The sequence below is a fragment of the Poeciliopsis prolifica genome, unplaced genomic scaffold, assembly GCF_027474105.1.
Source record: "Poeciliopsis prolifica strain line A6 unplaced genomic scaffold, Auburn_PproV2 SCAFFOLD005, whole genome shotgun sequence".
NCBI classification, from domain to species: domain Eukaryota; kingdom Metazoa; phylum Chordata; class Actinopteri; order Cyprinodontiformes; family Poeciliidae; genus Poeciliopsis; species Poeciliopsis prolifica.
This window is the reverse complement of record NW_026562380.1, coordinates 6,198,271-6,216,030: the sequence shown is the minus strand read 5'-3', so window position 1 is coordinate 6,216,030 and position 17,760 is coordinate 6,198,271. Positions and strand designations below refer to the sequence as shown.

Below are 17,760 nucleotides of genomic sequence, written 5' to 3'. Positions count from 1 at the left end.
AACAGACCGATACTAACCGTAACAGGCTGTAAAGCTGTAAAGACCATAAAGTTACATTCCTCCCATACACCAAAGTGACTTCATGAAATCTCCTGCAATCAGCTTTCATGCTCACCACCCACCAAACGTCACGCAGGTTCTGCTCGGCGGTCAAAAAAAAAAAAAAGACAGGTTGGGGTTTTAACTCAGATCAGACTTTCACAGGGTGAGCAACCTCACAATTACAGCAGTCCCTGAATGCAGCATCTGATCCAAGCGCTCAGGGAGAAAAAAAAAAAAGTAGAGGAGAGAGACTATTTAGCCTTGTACCTCTGGCCTGGTAAGATAAAGTCACCCTGGGGGTTGTTTTATCATCAACTTCAAAAAGACTGCGCAGGGTTTTGTTTTTTATTATTATTATAATTTTTTGTGCGTTAAAATTCTTTTTTCTAATTTTCCTCCCGTAGTGAGCGCTGGCCCGGTGTCACGAATGGCTCCCCGGGCGGTCTGGCTCCTGGTCGCGCTGTCCGCTGTCCTGAAACTGCGCGCCTGCTGGGCTTATACCTGTCCGGCCATCTGCCGCTGCAGCGCCGACACGTTTCAGTGCAACAGAGACACTCAGCTGGCCTCCAGGACCGCAGCAACATCTGTGCTGCGACTGTAAGTAACACAGCTGTCTCTGGCTTTCAACAGGTACAAGTCACAGAGGAGTCAGTTTATGCCATCCTATAAACTGTGTTCAGACCCTCTTCAACTGAACTTTTTATTTATTTTTATTTTACTGTCACTGTAAAGTTCCTCTTAGCACAGTTTTATATGGTAAATGTAGAGTAATCCGGAGAGACAGCTTAAAGAGACAGTTTTGCTGCCTATTTTCCATTTTATTTTTGTTAGATGTCGCAGTATAGCTGTGGATTTAACTGCTTTCCTCATGAATCTTATAGAAGGTTCACCCAGCTGCCCTTGAAACAAGTTCCCACTCATGCCTTCAAGGAGCTGATCAACATTACCATAATGTAAGTGGCTTTCCCCTTTACATATAAAAGGAAATTTAAAGTGGTGGATTTATATTAAATTCAATTAGGGGGCTTAGAGAGACTCATTTTCTTTTAAACACAACAGTATGCATAAGAAAATAAAACATTTTAATCAGTGTAATTACTCATTTCGCAAAGTAGTGCTAGTAAATACATGTTGCCAGACTGGCACAGTGACTTTAACTGAAATTGTGTTTAACATTCAGAGTAATATTGAATGAAATTTATGTAAATAAAAAGCCCACTAACGTGAAAATACATCAACGCTGGCCCTTTTCTGTGTGGGACGTCAGTATTTAATCTCTTTCTGCCAATGTAAGACATTATGAAAGCAATGATGTATTTTATAAAACACAACACAATATGCTTCTAATTCTTTAAATTCACTCTATATTCCTGTTTATTGATGATAGACTCAGTTTTTCTCATTCTAACATTCAGCAATTTTAATATTTGTGCTAAATCTTTGTGAGTACTCGCTGGCATTGCTTGATTTCAAGAAAATATTTAATTGTGATCCTAATGCTAAACTTTGTGATGTTAATATAAGTTGGAATAAACCGCTTCGTTATCATTAACAATAATTAACAGTGTTGCCATAGGTTTTAGTATCTTAGCCACTAAACATATTCATCAGATGTAAACATTGGGGTCAATTAAAGTCCATCTAGCTGGACAGATTTGGTATCCTTAAGTATTGATCAAATATAGAGATCAGAAAATTAAGAGGAAATTGACATTTTCAGAACATTTTTACCAAGTAAAACTACCAATATGCCCTCTAAGTGTTGATGAAATAAGAAAAAGTTTGTTTTTATCTAAAAGAACAAAGAGACAGAGAATGCTGATCAGACATTTCAATACATTCATGAATCTTATTATGTTAAGCTCCTAATGATTTACTGATCTTTTTAAATTCCAGTCTGAACTGGTAGTAGCACACATCAATGAGCTTTCAGGAAAAAAACAAGTGCAAAACTCTGAATTTGAAAAAATAGTCTCTATGATCAGCACGTCGTCTCTGACCTTGTTCAAAACCAAACTCAAGACCCATTTATTTGAAAAGATTTTTTATGCTTTTAGTATTTTTATATTTTCTTTACTTTTTTAACATAGCTGTATTTTAGCTGGTCGAAGCTTGGGAAAAGTTGCTTATTTTAACATAAAAATGACCTGAAACCCATCAAATCTGTTTTTTCAAAAAGACAAAACTAGCTAAGATTAATCTTTTAGAATGGCCTTACCTCAACTGTGATAAAAATGTGTTAACTATGATTAACAGCTAAGCGTATACCGGTAAATTGATTTCAAACTTTGAATTTGATTCTTTTTTTAAGAAATTGTGACCATGTGTTACATTAAATAGATCATATATTGATGTCTGATCCATCTGATTTGTTCAAATTAGGAACATCTGCTATGGATCATGTGTTCCAAAGATCTGAATCAGATTTGAAGTCAAAACATAAAATTTAGAACTCTTAGTTGTAATAAACTCAAAATACATTCACAGTGTTTTGAGTCATTCTTCTCCCTGGTCTCTCATCACTTCATATATTTCCCTTTGATTCTGAAACACACATAATTCCATCATTGTAGGATGATGAAATATGAGTTAAACATTGCTTCAGCTCTTCTTCTTGTCAACATTTTATGAACAAGCATGTGTCTTTAAAAGCAATTGCGGATGTATCAACGTTAGACCACTGGCCATTAATCGTTGACAGAAACTGACCTAATGCAAGATTTTATGGCAATGTTAGAGAAGATTAGGACCACCAACTGACTCCTGAACAGTGTATCATTCATGTACGACCGCCCGACTGTCAAGTTCAAACATCTCAACTCTCTTACACATAGAGCAGCCCAGAGAAGAAGAAAAAAATCCTCCTTTTATATGGAAGGGGTGACTTTAATGGAGCCCGTGGGTTGTAAAATCCCCTGGAGCTCAGCGGTGGATGTCTCAGCAGCATAATTATCCTCAGCGCAGCAGCAAATCCGCCAAGAAATGACTTAAAAGAACAAACCCAAGTGTTATGTTATCACTTTGTCATATTAATCACACAGAAGTACTGCAGGGGACTGCGATCAAATCAGGTGAGAAAACCCTGAAATGTAGTGAAACTAGGGAAACGGTGCACAGGAAGAGGGGGCAAGTTGGAAACCTGTAGTTACTTATGCAAAATGCCCTCCTCAACTCAACTCTGAGAGGAGACAGCTGGGCTCTAATCATCCACATTTCCTTTTTTTAATCGTCAAAATTTTTTGCATGTGACCATGTGACTTTTTCGTACTGTGCTGAGCATGTTTGACTTTGCTCTGTTCCTCAGGGACACGCCTTATCAGTCTCAGATACTTACTGTACTTTAGTCTGATCTACCGAATGGAGCCTAAATTTAGTCTGTTTTAATATAAAAGAGATCCTAACTGTCCAAGTAGCTTTAAACCTAAATGAAATGGCAGTTTTATGGCTGCAAGTCTTCATTTCCTCCTCACCATTAAATCTGTAATGGTAGAATGACATGTCTGTGTGCTTTTGTCATTGGTGATGCATGCTTGAAATCACAGCAGCACTTCATTTAGGCAATTATGTGAGGAAGCTTTTTATGACCTCTAAGCAGTAATTATGACACTATATGTGGAGCAATTAAGAGACGGGATGAAGGAAACGTGGATCTGCAGTACAGATGGAGTACTTTAATTGTTTCTCGGTTGAAGATGGAAGGACGTCGAAGTTAGACGTACAAAAGGTATTGGCTGATTACAGCTGAGAAACAGTCGAAAATGATGATTGCAGGCAGAAGACGGAGACGTTTTACGAAGTCAGCCATCAGACAACAAAGTAATCAAGGACGAATACAAAAAAAAACTGGTCTTGGTAACTTTGTCTCAGTGTCTTTGTTTAGTCCTACTTTTTCAAAATCTTCACCTACTCTTGTTGACCCAAAAGCATCAGTGATGTATGTTTGGAGCTTTTCCACACATGAGTTTCTGGCATGTGAGGGCTAGTGGCCTAGAAAACGTGAATTGGTGGTAGGATTTTGTTTTTGGGAATTTCCCTGATGGTTTGCAGCAATGGTGTATCAATCATCCCTGTCCTATTTTTACTCTGAATCCATTAAAAGTTAAGCATTCTAAATCAAACCAGCTTCCTGTGAGATAATTCCAGTGTATGCTCTTAACTAATGACTGAAGGAGATTCATTCTTTTTTTTTTGTTTGTTTTGCAGAGAGATCTCCCAGAGTGACTGCATCACACATATTCAGAAACACGCATTTTTCTCCCTCCACAATCTGGCGCAGATGTAGGCTAAGCAACATTTTTACCTTCTACCAAATACCCCTGATCCACTCCCTCCATATCAGTTTCACACATGATTGAAGAAATATTCATTTGCATGTCATTTAAGTTTCATTGGATTATTCTGTCAGTAACAAGGCAGAGTGTTTAATCATTGAGTCTCAGTGCAGCTGATACATAAATATTTTGTGCGAATGTGAACGCTTTTGCATGTCAGACATCGCAATTACTGATTTGTTTCCAAATTATTGTTTCTGCAGCTCAGTGCAGAATATCAACAGTCTGAGGGTCATTGAAAGGGGAGCCTTCACAGATCTGCCCAGGTTGGAATATTTGTAAGTCACTTTGTTTTATTCATTATGCATTAAGACTCGACAATAAGTTTTGGGATTCTGATGGTTTCACTGTAAAAACACAAAATTTGCCAAGTATTTTTGTTGAGTTTGTTATGCTATAAAACTAACTCAAAAAGTAACTTTCCAGCAAGATATGTTACTTACTTACTTACATAAGTAAATCTTGAATATATACAAAAAAAGTCTTAGTTTTACCTGAAATTTTTAAGAAAAATATTTGCCAGTGGAACTCATACTTTTTTAAATCTACATTTCAGCATTATTTACTTAAAATAGGCTTGAATAGCTTGCTGAAAAGTCACTTTTAAGTTTGTCTTGTCTCATTTCAAGTGATAGACATTTGCACTAGAAAGTATCTGAAAACAGTAAGATTTTGAGTTTTTGCCATGTTAAAGCTTCCAAAAAGAAACTTGGAATACATTTCACATTTATCTTACATGATCCCCAGAGAATGAACTCAATGAGGAAAAACTCTTATTTTGCAAATATGTGGTCCTAAAACAGAAGAGTATTTTCCACCTTTAAGGTGACATTTATTCTGCACTATTTAACTGAAAAAGCCTTGTAGAGAACATTGTGAAAAATAAAATAAAAACAGACGCTTCAGTAATCTGATTATATAAATAACATTTATGAACCTTTTGATTCAATTTTCTCAAGAATCCTTGAACCTAGTTTTAGGTTCGTCTGGTCTGGAGGAAAGTGACATTTTACTCCTGTAGCTAAACACATAAATTGCAGAAAGTTACAAGAAAAGCTTTGCATCATTTTTATATGACTTCTTATCTATTCATGGTCGCCTGTTTCTGCCACTTGTCAATGCAGGAGCATCTCAAACACAGGCCTATCACACTTCCCAGACTTGACAACCATATCCACCCTGGCATCAGATATCATCCTGTGAGTATTTTCATTTCAAATCGGAGCTTTTCTGCCCCAGCTTAACGTACATTTGCAAGTCATAAAATGCCTTTTCCTTGGGTCACATTTTTGGACAAGAGCCATGTCCTCTGGTCTCAGTTTTACTTTTATTCTGTCAATGTCACACTGCTATCATCCCTGACTGGTACTCTGTCTCACTGTGACACAGTTCAAACAGCCCTTATTTGTATAAATATGCATAATTTAGTCTAACCGAGAATGGAGCCAAGCAGCCTAAATGAGCGTTATCTTCTCCGCCTGCAGAGAAATGGCAGACAACATGAGGATCGACATCATTCCTGCCAATTCCTTCCAGGGCATCACAAAGGAGTACGTTGACATGTGAGTGCAGAGGCCTTATTCTCTTTGTTAATTCATTATTTGAGCTAAAAGCAGCAATTTATCACTATTTGTTTTGTTGATGCATGTTTGCATATTTAAGTGTTCGGCTCGCTGACCTTGGCAATATGTGCCACTGGCGACGAAGTAAAATTAATAACCGTGTGTCTTCAACAGGAACCTGGTTAGGAATGGCTTCAAGGAAATAAAATCTCATGCCTTCAACGGGACCAAGCTCAACAATCTGTAAGCCGTTTGGATTATTTAGAAATTTGCCTCATGCTAATGCAATATGCTGCAGCAAAGCACCCTGTCACAGCTAAGTGCAAAGGATTTCCCACTCTAATCATAAATTACTAATCGTACCAGTAAACAACCCTTATGTAAGACTAAACAAAGATTGGACGCCTCATTGTTTTCTTGCCCGGTTCCATAATGCTAAACGTCAATGAAGAAGAGATCCATACAGACACCCTGCAGTCTAAAAATAGGACCCATCCTCCTCAGTGCCCGCTCCAGAGAACAATAAGAAGATGAATAATACACTGGGGGCAGTTTTGGTCATTATTATGTCATCTCAAGTTTCCATTCAAACTGTGTGTGAAGCAGAAAACTGGAGTTGGGTTTGAGGTTACTTGTGTTGCATTTTTCTTCTTTATGTGTTTTGTAGAATATTGAGGGACAACAGGAACCTCCGTCATATTCAGGAAGATGCTTTTGAAGGAGCCACAGGTCCAAGCTATTTGTAAGTGTTCCTGTAATGTATGTATTTCCACCGATATATGGTGTTAAGGAATGTTTCAACAGCATTTGAATATTTTATAAATTTTCTCACAATCACAGAAGCCATTTTAGAATCCAGCAGCATATATTCGCTGAGTGCATCTCATACATAATTTTCAGCTGAGAAAGTGATCACAACATTCATTACGAACTTTCAGTTTTAAAGGGCATAAGAATAAAACTTGTTAGATAAGATTCATATTGTTTTTCTTACACTATGGCTAGATAAGCACAGGTCTCCAGACTTATACACCCCTGGTAAAGATGCAAGATCACTGAAAATAAATCAATCTTCAGTTTACAACGCTAAATCTCACATGCTAGAAATTAAAAAAAATATATTTCCTAATTTCATATGATTTATTTAGTGGAGAAAATTGGTCCAACTTTCAGTGGAATATCCAATGTATTTCTTGTTTCAGAATTTCTAAACATCTTTGCCTCTGTTGGTTTATTTTAATAAGTTTAAATTGAATGCAGTCAAATAGAGAAGCAAAGAAGAACCCTAATGTTACATTTCTTTGCACAGAAATGTATTTGTTAACTTCCCTTGCTGATAGACTGGCTTTGAAAAACTCCTGCTGAGCTCAAATTGAAAATGAAAAACACCCAGAGATCAAGGTTAATCCAAAGACAGGCGGTAACATTTTATTGTAATGAAATCCCATCATTGTCCTTTTTTCCAATCCTCTCGTTTGTGTTCTGTGTTTCAGGGATGTTTCGTCCACGGCTCTCACTTCCCTGCCAAGCAAAGGCCTGAGTCAAGTACTGTCTCTGAAAGCCACCTCAGTGTTCACCCTGAAAAGCCTCCCGCCGTTAGATGGCCTCGCCGAGCTGCTGGAGGCCGAGCTCACTTACCCGAGCCACTGCTGTGCTTTCCACACGTGGCACAGGAAGCAAAGGTAAGCAGCCAGCGCTCCGACAAATCCATTTACGTCTACATAAGAGAACCAGGCTGAGTCTCCTGAATACAGATCTTCAGTCAGCCGGTAATTAGCGGTCAGCTTTCTTGACAATTCTTGCAAATTAATGTTTTCTGCTCTCTTTTGTTTCTCCTTTCTTTCAAGGGAAAGTGCTTCAAGGAACTTTACCAAGTTGTGTGATCTCAGCAACTCAGAAATGTAAGTTAAAACCCATCATCCTCTGCGGCATCATTAAGTCTACTTGTGTGTAATCTAATTTTGGTGTACAGTCTGCTGTTTTGTAAAAGCCTGAGCTTTTCTCCTCGAGTTGGGCACCGTTCACCAATAATAGCTACTGAATAGCTACCATCTTTCTTAAAGATGTGTGAATGGATCCCAGCCTATCACAACCACATCCATGACCTGAGACGGCTAATAAAAAGCATCAGCTGCACTAATGATTCTGATTTTGATCGTTTCCATTAACAGAAGGCATTTGTATTTTTTTTTTTTGTTATGCTGCAAGTTGGATAACATTCTTTCATTATCTGTGGGAAGCAAACGCCTCACAATCGGCATCCATTTTGTCTCTCTATATCATATCTTTAGCTTCTTCAAATATATCTGAAGATCATCACAGACAGTGGTGTTGCATTGATGCTTCAGATGATACATTTCACCAGTGAGGCATAAACAACCTTTAATGACAACATTGTTTCTTCGTTGCTCAGGGAGCCCACAGATGACGGCATGAATCTCGTCTTCGACATAAGCTTCCAATACCCGGACCTTGAGTTTGGATGCCATAGCAGACCATTCGTAATGTGTACGCCAATGCCAGATGAGTTCAACCCATGTGAGGACCTGCTGGGCTTCCCATTCCTGCGCTGCCTCACCTGGATCATCACGGTCTTTGCTGTGGCCGGTAACCTGGCCGTCTTGGTCATCCTCCTCATCAGCCGCCACAAGCTGACCATCTCGAGATTCCTCATGTGCAACCTGGCCTTTGCCGACCTGTGCATGGGGCTCTACCTGATGCTGATTGCCTTCATTGATTTCAACTCCCGCCACGAGTACTACAACCACGCCACCAGCTGGCAGACAGGACCCGGCTGCAGCACGGCCGGGTTCCTGACCGTATTCGCCAGTGAGTTGTCCGTCTACACGCTGACTGTCATCAGCCTGGAGCGCTGGCACACCATAACCAACGCCATGCACGTAAACAGGAGGCTGCGGCTGCAACATGTGGCGGCCATGATGGCGGCCGGATGGGGATTCTCCCTGCTTGTCGCTCTGCTTCCTCTGGTGGGAGTGAGCAGCTACAGCAAGGTGAGCATCTGCTTGCCCATGGACATCGACACGACAGGCTCTCAGATTTACATCATGGCCGTTCTCATCCTCAACGTGGTCGCGTTCCTGGTCGTCTGCTTCTGCTACGTATGCATCTATCTCAGTGTCCACAACCCGGAGCATGCCACCCGCCACGGCGACACCAAGATCGCCAAGCGCATGGCCGTGCTCATATTCACAGACTTCATGTGCATGGCACCAATCTCCTTCTTTGCCATCTCGGCCGCGCTGCGCATGCCCCTCATAACCGTGTCCCACTCCAAAATCCTGCTGATTCTCTTTTACCCCATCAACTCCCTCTGCAACCCCTTCCTGTACACCATCTTCACTCGCGCCTTCAGGAGGGACGTGTGCCGGCTGCTAAGCCGCTGCGGCTGCTGCGATGCCAACTCCGATTTCTACAGATCACAGACTGTGGCGTCGCAGCACACCTGCATCAACAAAGTGGCCGACAGAAAACCTCACTCACTGAGCTTTTATGCCTATCACATTAAGATGAAGGGCTGCTTTCTAAGTAAGGGAGCGACATGACTGTCAGCGTGCGGGCTGGGAACTCAGAGGCAACATCTGCTCGCTGAAGATGCCGCGTTTGAGAATTAAGGTGAAGGTGGAGAGACTGCTGCCGTCACACATTGCAAATATCTGAGAATCTCATCGGGTTTATTTTGCAAACAGAAAATGTTCATTTGAACCGAGGAGGTTTGAAGGTAAGGAAAGTGCATCCTCTCTTCTGTACAGATAGCAGATAGGTGGAGAACAAAAGATAAGCTTGTTGAAAAAATGTAAAGCATCACTGTTTGGTTGTACTCTACACTATTGCTCAAAGAGATATTTAAAGTGGCTCTAAAAAAGTTGACATCCCTGTTAACTGCTTTTTGTGAAGTACATAAATTAGATCCATATTTTATTGAAAATCTTTTTCCACCCTAAATGTGAAACAGTTCTATAAACATTTGTTTAGGAGAATCTGAGGTGCAATTCTATAATAACCTACTTGCTTAACTGTGCACACCTGTGAGTTAACACTTTGAAGAATCTGATTCAATTTAGTGCTGCATGATAACAGGGAAACATGCAATGTGCAATGATATTGGCTACTGTTGCAGTAATGATGTAACTTGCAGATAGAGCCCAGATAATGATTATCCCACTGAGCTGCTTAAAGGAAGAAACAAAAAGAATTAAACTAGCTTTTAATGGAAAAAGTTGCATCTGACCAAAGTCTGCAGTTTTGGCAATGAAACAACTTTTCGGTTTCTTAATGACTGGATCACCAAATTCTGAAATACAGATTGATTATCTATGCACAGAGGGACACAGAGGACAAAATGTGACTTTTCCATAAATGAGCGTGGTTAAGACTCAGACTGAATGTGAATCACTCCAATGAAACAAAACCTGTTTTTTTTTTTTTTGTTTTGTTTTTTTAATGGAATGAAGAATTACTGTAAATAACATGAAGTATTAAAATGTCAATTTATTAAAACTGGAGATAAACACAGTAATAAATTTATATTACCAATGTATTTCCAAAACTAGAAATTTTATGTCATTTAAAATCTTTTTCATAAGTTATTTATCAAAAACTGGGCAGTCTTCACTCTCCATACCTTTTGAGCATGGTGCCAAAGATGCAGCTCATAACACAAAGTAGCTCACACACAATGAAACATGGTGGTGGCAACATCATGCTGTGGGATTGCCGTTCTCAGTCGCAGTAGACCAAATTGTAAATGGCATCAAATACCAGGCAGCAGGGGCGCTGCCAGGAATCTTGGGCACCATGACAAAAAAATTTAATCGTTAAAAATATGAATATGTTGGTAATTTTTTTCCGTCGTTCATAGATTGCTAGTGAAATGGAGGTAAACAGTCTCAAGCTGAGCTAATTATGTTAAACACGATTATTTTCCGTGGCATCATAGTAAATGCCACAGTCGATTTTGTTTTCCACTGACTGCTGCTGAACATCACCGTCAGGCTCCAAGCAGGAACAAACCATTTTATGCAGATCCAGGGGAGTTCAGGGCAAATACGGATGTCTGCTTTTTGGTCTGGGAGGGGCAACATTTGATTTTTACTGCTAAAAACTATTTTAGAAAACAATATGATTAAGTTTGTAATTGACATGGCCCAAATTTTGTTTTTACTTCTAAGAAAAAATAAATACAATTTCATAACTTTCCCCCCTATATAGCACCCCTGCCAGGCAGTTTTGACCTAAAATCTTACTTTCTGCTAAAAAGTTGATTTTGTTCAAATGTACTGCAGACCCAAAATAAAAATCTGCTTTGCTGTAAGGAAGTTTTGTTCCCAACAGTCTAGTTGAGAAAAAACAAGTCTAGAACCAAAACCAGCATCTTTACAGATGAGAAAGCACACTGAAAATAATTCAAATGTCTAAGAAGTATTTCTAGGTCTCCAAACCTGTTTTGGGTTTTTTTTTACCTTTTCCCCTAAAAACTTTTTTTCCAGTGGAATTGGACAGAATCTTCACATCCACATTGAAAGTTGGAAACGATTTTAAAAGGATTTCTCGGTTTTTCAAACTCCTTGCATTTCATAAGGGTGTACACACTTGAGATCCACCATGAATCCATTAATGATTTCAGAGTTATCCTTATTAAATCAAGACTTTTACATTTGTATATAATGAAAAAAGTTGTAATGTCTTTTTAAATGGCTCTGCTCAAAGTTGTTTTAGTGCCACCTTTTTGGTTCAGGAGACATTTTGACAGGAGTGTTTGAGTCAAACTTTATACTGAAATGTCTGTTTTATTTAAATAAAATTGTGGTCATTTACTTTTATTTACCAAATCTCTTAATTGATCCTTTCCAGTTTCATGCTCACCTGTTACAGCAGTCTGCAACAGGTGGGATTTCTTAGACATTCGGTGGAACAAAAATAAATAAATAAAGTAAAACATTCAAGCTGCTGCAGAGCTCTTTTCCTGAGTGTATTTAACAAGGATGACCTTCATTTTTCACAGAAAGTTCTGTTCTACGTTATTCATAATTTAAGCAAATATTTTATCCTTAGATCAAAAGATTCGATTCAAAGAAAGTTTTGAAACAATTTACCAAAAACTTTGTTCCATTTGTTTTCTTTAGCAGACTTGCCTCAGCAGAAACAATGCAAACTTTTTTCTGCCATTTTTTTATGTGCAAATTTGTGTCAAGTTTGGCAGCCAACAGGTTGTCCTTTTCCTCAGCGACATTTTCTAAGGATTTCTTTGTCTCAATGAATTCAGATAATTAATTTCACAGGCAAAAACAATTAAAAATTACTTAGTAAATTTCACTTTTTGAATTTAAATTCTATTGTGGTGCCAGCGAGTACATTTTCAATGCATTTTTAAAACCGTTTGATTTCTCCACTGCAATAAGCTACATTACATATTCATTCAGATTAGCAGAGTAAACCTAAGTTTTTTTGTGTGTTTTTTTTAACCTCAGTCCCTGCTGGAGGTTGCTAAAAGAAACCTAAACTCAAAGAAGAGAATGGGTTTTTTAATAAAATTCTCTCAAACATAACATAAATCTGTTACATTTCTCTCAGTAAACTGGAGCAAAATAAACTAAAGGAAACTTCAAAGTCTCCACTTTCAGCCTTGATAAATAATGACAAGTAGTAACAGTGATTTGAAACAGAAACGCCTTAATGTGCCTCTCTTAACTGAATTTCCACACTTCATTTTCATTCATGGCTTTCCTTTATGAAACGATCCAATCACCACTCCGCTTCCCCTATAGCTTTAGAAAACACGTAGTCCCTGCCTCCGTAACTCATCACTCCATCTTTCAGGTGAAACTTCCAGCGATTTTTACTGCGGTGAATCTGCAACATGAAGAAATATTGCAATATTTAAGCTCCAGTGCTGGACTTGTTTGGCGTTGGTTGTTCAGAAAGAGAAAGGATGTTCTTACTTTGTCATACTGGCAAACGATCACATTGTCTGTGTCAAAAAGATCCGGGATGTCCTGTTCAACAACATCGTCTCCAGAATTAAGAGGATCCTAAATGACAGTGCATCGTGAAAACTGATCAACAAAAATAAAGCTTACAAAACAACTGCTGGCCCTTTTTAAATATTTGGGACTGCATTGAAGAAAATCATGAGAAGCAGAGAATCTTCCAGAAATACTTGAGTTAGAGTTAGCATAAAAGTAAATGACCCACTGAACCAGGAGGTCAAATTTCTCCATCAACATTATTATCACGATTCTTTGAATATCACAATTCTTTGCGGAGTTTGAAAACAGCATAAACCAAAGTAGTAATGGAAATTCACTGTTCAGTAAATACTTTGTTATAGTAATCAAAAATAGAAATTGGTTTACTTAATTGCACAGCACTGAGGAACTGCAGGCCTCCCTTTTTCAGCTATGATCAGTATTGATGTATCAGTGATTAGGAGGAAAAGAGTTTCATGACTGAATCTGTGGCTCAGCAGTAAACAAAAACGTCTGGGTGACCCCCAAAGAGTCTGGGATAATAATGAAAACAAGTGATTTTTTTTTTTGGACTGGAGTAATTATTTTGTAGCCTAAATAAAAATCAAATAGCACTTCATAAAGAGTCGGACACGGTAGTGGTAGTGTGATGAAGGAGCCACACTTTCTTTTCCACATACAAGTGTGAGTTGGATTGCTAGAATTGAGCCGCTCAGAGCAGCGGCACGTCTGAACTTTGAGATTTTTTTTCTCTTTTCAAACTTTTAATTCCATCTTTCTGGGGAAAAAGAAATTTAATTTTTGAGACAACCATTCCTTCTCATTTGGATGCTGTGTAGCTGAACTGATTTTTGCCATAACTATAGCAGCAGGGTGGCAGATGTTTATTGATCAAAGGGAAATTAAGGTATTGAAGAATTTGATTTTTTTTTTCCCCTCCCTAAACAAATGACTGAAAACAGAGTAAAGAAAAAAAAAACAGGAAAACATCCACAACTGGACAAACAATCCACACAACTCAGTAAACAGGACAAAACATAAGACTTAGCATGAAGCTCACCCTCACCTCGTCTTCTACGTTGAGTTCACCCGCCGCGCCTTCGTCACTGCTGGAGGAAATGCTGTTGCTGTCGCTGCAGTTTTCCTCCTGTAGTGCCCTGATTGCTTCTGCATTGATCAAACCCAGGAAGTCACTCTCTTCCATGGGAGCCTCCTCTTCCTCCTCTGGGCCCGAGTCGTCGGCAGGGCCATCCAGCTGAACTATATCAGACAGCTCTCTGTAGGTGTAGTGCAAGTCCAGCTTTGCAAAGAAATACAAGGAGGAGCTGGAGTTATGTGGTGTAACTTGAAGTTGATGCTCACTTGTTTCAAGTTCAAAATTAAAGTAAAACAATCTGACAAGGATCTGCTCGTCTGCCTTTACAGCTCAAAGTGAAATTTTCTACTGTTTTTATATTTATAAAAATTGCCGTTTTTATGAATATTTGTAGCATATGCAGTGATTTTGAGAGACATTTTATTTCTTGTTTGGTTTATTAAAACAATAAGATTTATTTTTTAAAAAGTGTGTTTGTATACAATAAGAAAAACGAGAATGTTTCACGCAAATTCTGAATTACTTTAGTCATCTTAGTCAAAGTTATGAAAATGCACATCATATGTAAGAATTAAGTGGTAAACAACACAGTGGCTTGGAGGTGCAAAGAGGGAAAATGCTCATAGTTACCCCCACATCAACTTCAGACGGGTTCCCAGCATTCCTAGCAGCTAGTGTCCACACCCGGCTGGCTTTCTCCCTCTCCTCCTCTATGACTTCTTTCAGGATTTCATCAATGTCTCTGCTTTGTGTCTTCTGTGCGAGAGCAGCCTCCTCTGCAGAGATCTGGAAGTCTAACAGCTGAGTGCAGGGAGAGGCAGGTTCAGGCTGGGAGCTCAAATCACTTCCTCCTAGTGCAACCTCTCCACCTGGAGGCTCCAGAGGAAGGCTGCTTTCCTGACTCAGGGCGAGATCGTTCCTTGATTGTGTAACAAAGGAATCAGAATCAGAGCAGGACTCCGGCTCATGAAGCGGGATGGGATTTGGTAGAGCTGCTGCTGGCGCGTCGCTCTGTTCTGGGACAGTTTGAGCAGCAAGGGACACAGGCTGCTGCCCCACTGGAGCTTGAGTAACGACGACAGGAACATTGACTTTGTAAAGTTGCCCTTTAGCAAACAGAAAAGGGAATTTTTACTTTCAAATAGCTACTATTTAAAACCCAAAGAACAAGGAAGTAATGAAGGCTAAATCTGTTCAGTACCAGAAGCTGTCTGCAGAGTGACGCCTGCTGGTATCTTAACAGGGTAGGGGAGCGCAGCGGGGAGCGAAAAAGTAGTAAGAGCTTTTGTTTTGTTCTGGTAAAAAGAGGAAACACAATGTTACAGTTTTCAGATTTACATTTTAAAAAATCCACAGCAAATTCACAAAATATAGGCTCTAATAATAAAGATGTTTTATAGCAGGGGGTGTCAAACTCCAGTCCTCAAGGGCCACTGTCCTGCAGTTTTTCGATGTGCCACAGGTACAAAACACAGGAATTAAATGGCTTAATTACCTCCCCCTTGTTCTCCAGAGCCTTGCTAATGACCTAATTATTCTATTCAGGTGTGGTGCAGCAGAGGCACATCTAAAAGTTGCAAGACACCAGCCCTTGAGGACTGGATGTTGACACCCCTGTTTTATAGTAAATGAAAATGTTTCTTCTTGGCAACATGCAACTTTATTTGTCCTCATGTCTAATATTTAGGTTATATGCCTAATAGTTAGGAAATGAAAGCTAAAATAAGCAAATGCACCATAAGATTACAAAATCCTAGATAAAAACTAAGACCATTTCCTTCATCTGGAGACAGGACTGTCCAAAGAAAACATGAAAAATATCCTGGAGGCTTAGACAGTGAAGCACCCGGATGATATGTGTCGACTCGGCCATCAATTTTATTTCAATAAAATGAAATTTTAAAGAAGCCATACATAAAAATCAGGAGTAAATTGCTTCAAAAGACCAAAGACTTTTGAAGTGAACCAAACTCCCAGGACGTTAATCCCATTAAAATCTCTGCTTTTCTTAATCTTTTATAAAATTATGGCACTTCAGCATGGTAGGATTAAATAATTAAATTTTGCCAAAACTTTAAATATAAAAAGCAAAATTCTTGTCAGTTTCAAACCTTTTTTGCCATGCCTGAATAAAAAACAAGAGGAATACAAGTTACTTTTCAGGAGCTTTCACACAACTCACCAGGTATTTTAGGTAATTTTAGTAAAAGTTACATTCAGCACCAACATTATGCAGCAGGAATTTTTTCCAGAGCTTACCAAATATTTTCCAGAACTTTCTCCATAAATGTACCAAGATCTGGAAAGGTTCTGGATAAGTTCCTTCTAAGATACCAGTAAGCTCCTGGAAGGTATGAGCTGTATGAAACTGACCGTTTCTATATGAAACTTACCTGGACCGGTAAGCTGCTGATGTTCTGAGCCGTTTGCGTCAAACCTGGAGCACAAAAAGAAAGCAGAATCTAAGCAGGTGACACCCAAACAAGCCTCCCTCCATTTAAATTATTTCAATAGTTCTTACAGTGACAATGATCAAACGTAATTGACTGATTAGGGAGGCAACATGCTGATAGGTGTGGATCACCACCTGGAAGCTCCTGGCTCTGGTCGGCCTGTGAGTAGCTAGCAGGAAGCTGGAGAACAAAGTTGGAGGAGTTGATGTTGTTCTTCCTGAGGTCTTCCATTGCTTTGGACTGCATCACTTTTGACTCCCAAAGCTGCAGAGAAGACACAGCGGTGCAGGTGTAGTTCACACTTCCCCCTCTAGGTGGCCTAACTTTGCTGCCCTCGGAAACGTTGTTTTCTGCTTTACTCACATGCCTCAAGTCGTCCAGTACTCGATCTTCAAGGGCTTCATCCAAAAACAGTTCCTTCATGCTGTCAATCACATCATCCATGATGGACAGGTAGAGTTTGGCCTGCGGAAATAATTAGGATTAACAAAAAACAACAAAGAAAAGCAAGCTGTAAGATCAGCTAAATATGGTCTCTAAGAATAGATGGAGTAAACAAACATTTCCGAAATAAAGCAGCTTTTGGAAGTGAGACTTTTCTCACCACTGGGCCTGAATTATTCAGCATCGTTAAAGTCAGACTGCGCAACAATGAACCTGGAAGCGTCATGCAGAAAAATCACGCTGATAACCCTCCGTCTGTTTCCTGACCTGGCACACAGGTGACAATGATCATCATCATCATCATCATCAAGATCCAGCCCAAAGGAGCGACACCTGAGGTGACGTCATAAGCGGGTCAAAAAGAATTGCGGCCCGGGGCGTAGAGATCCAAAAAGCCCTCCTTCAAAACACCAATGATACAAAATACTGAATAAAATACTAAAAATGATCTTTTATGGTCCAATAAACATATATGTTCCACAATAACCATAAATATACATTTAGACAGAGAAGAAAATGTGAAGGTGGCTTAATGATGTGGTGGTTTGCTGCAGGAGGGACTGGTGCGTTTTATAAAACAGATTTTATCATGGGAAAAAAAAATTATATTCTGTGGAAATATTAAAGACATCGGCCAGGACGTTGGCCACAAAAGGGTCTCCCATTGTATATTAGCAAAGGATAATGACCCCAAAAAGGATCATTATACTTCATAATCCCATTTTAACTCAGAAGACAGTGTTTTCTTCGTTTTTATAGGTGAAAATGAACAGATTTCCCATCATTACATCCTCTTTTCCTGTTCAAAACAAAATAAATTTCAGAGTCTTGCTTTATGGTTACTTT

The 17,760-nt window shown here is 39.1% G+C and overlaps 2 protein-coding genes across 3 annotated transcripts; one reads left to right on the top strand and one right to left on the bottom strand.

The window, feature by feature from the left end:
• Positions 1-451: 451 nt before the first annotated feature.
• On the top strand, positions 452-9,791 carry LOC129359506 (lutropin-choriogonadotropic hormone receptor-like). Its single transcript, XM_055029107.1, has 11 exons — positions 452-639; positions 924-995; positions 4,246-4,320; positions 4,577-4,651; positions 5,498-5,572; positions 5,858-5,935; positions 6,110-6,178; positions 6,603-6,677; positions 7,429-7,617; positions 7,783-7,836; positions 8,349-9,791. Exons 1-11 carry the CDS (start codon positions 470-472, stop codon positions 9,496-9,498), a joined length of 2,082 nt encoding a protein of 693 aa, XP_054885082.1. The 5' UTR covers positions 452-469; the 3' UTR covers positions 9,499-9,791.
• A 2,670-nt stretch (positions 9,792-12,461) lies between these two features.
• gtf2a1l (general transcription factor IIA, 1-like) lies at positions 12,462-17,111 on the bottom strand. Of its 2 annotated transcripts, none has more exons than XM_055029108.1 (9): positions 17,075-17,111; positions 16,834-16,935; positions 16,605-16,734; positions 16,411-16,454; positions 15,219-15,312; positions 14,648-15,123; positions 13,982-14,221; positions 12,895-12,984; positions 12,462-12,805 (listed from the first exon to the last, which is right to left on the bottom strand). In XM_055029108.1, the coding sequence occupies exons 1-9, from the start codon at positions 17,096-17,098 to the stop codon at positions 12,698-12,700; spliced, it is 1,308 nt and encodes a 435-aa protein (XP_054885083.1). In that variant the 5' UTR covers positions 17,099-17,111; the 3' UTR covers positions 12,462-12,697. The 2 variants fall into 2 exon arrangements, with proteins under 2 accessions (XP_054885083.1, XP_054885084.1); XM_055029109.1 differs by having other exon boundaries at positions 13,988-14,221.
• Positions 17,112-17,760: the final 649 nt, after the last annotated feature.

Bases quoted from the DNA above. Each gene is read 5' to 3' on its own strand.
- LOC129359506 (XM_055029107.1), top strand. From the start codon at position 470: ATGGCTCCCCGGGCGGTCTGGCTCCTGGTCGCGCTGTCCGCTGTCCTG. The intron at 640-923 runs GTAAGTAACACA...TGAATCTTATAG, and splicing joins GCAACATCTGTGCTGCGACT to AAGGTTCACCCAGCTGCCCT. The intron at 6,678-7,428 runs GTAAGTGTTCCT...TCTGTGTTTCAG, and splicing joins GCCACAGGTCCAAGCTATTT to GGATGTTTCGTCCACGGCTC.
- gtf2a1l (XM_055029108.1), bottom strand. From the start codon at position 17,098: ATGCTGAATAATTCAGGCCCAGTG. The intron at 16,455-16,604 runs GTGGTGATCCAC...TTTGTGCTCCAG, and splicing joins CCAGAGCCAGGAGCTTCCAG to GTTTGACGCAAACGGCTCAG. The intron at 15,313-16,410 runs GTAAGTTTCATA...TCTTTTTACCAG, and splicing joins TCAGCAGCTTACCGGTCCAG to AACAAAACAAAAGCTCTTAC.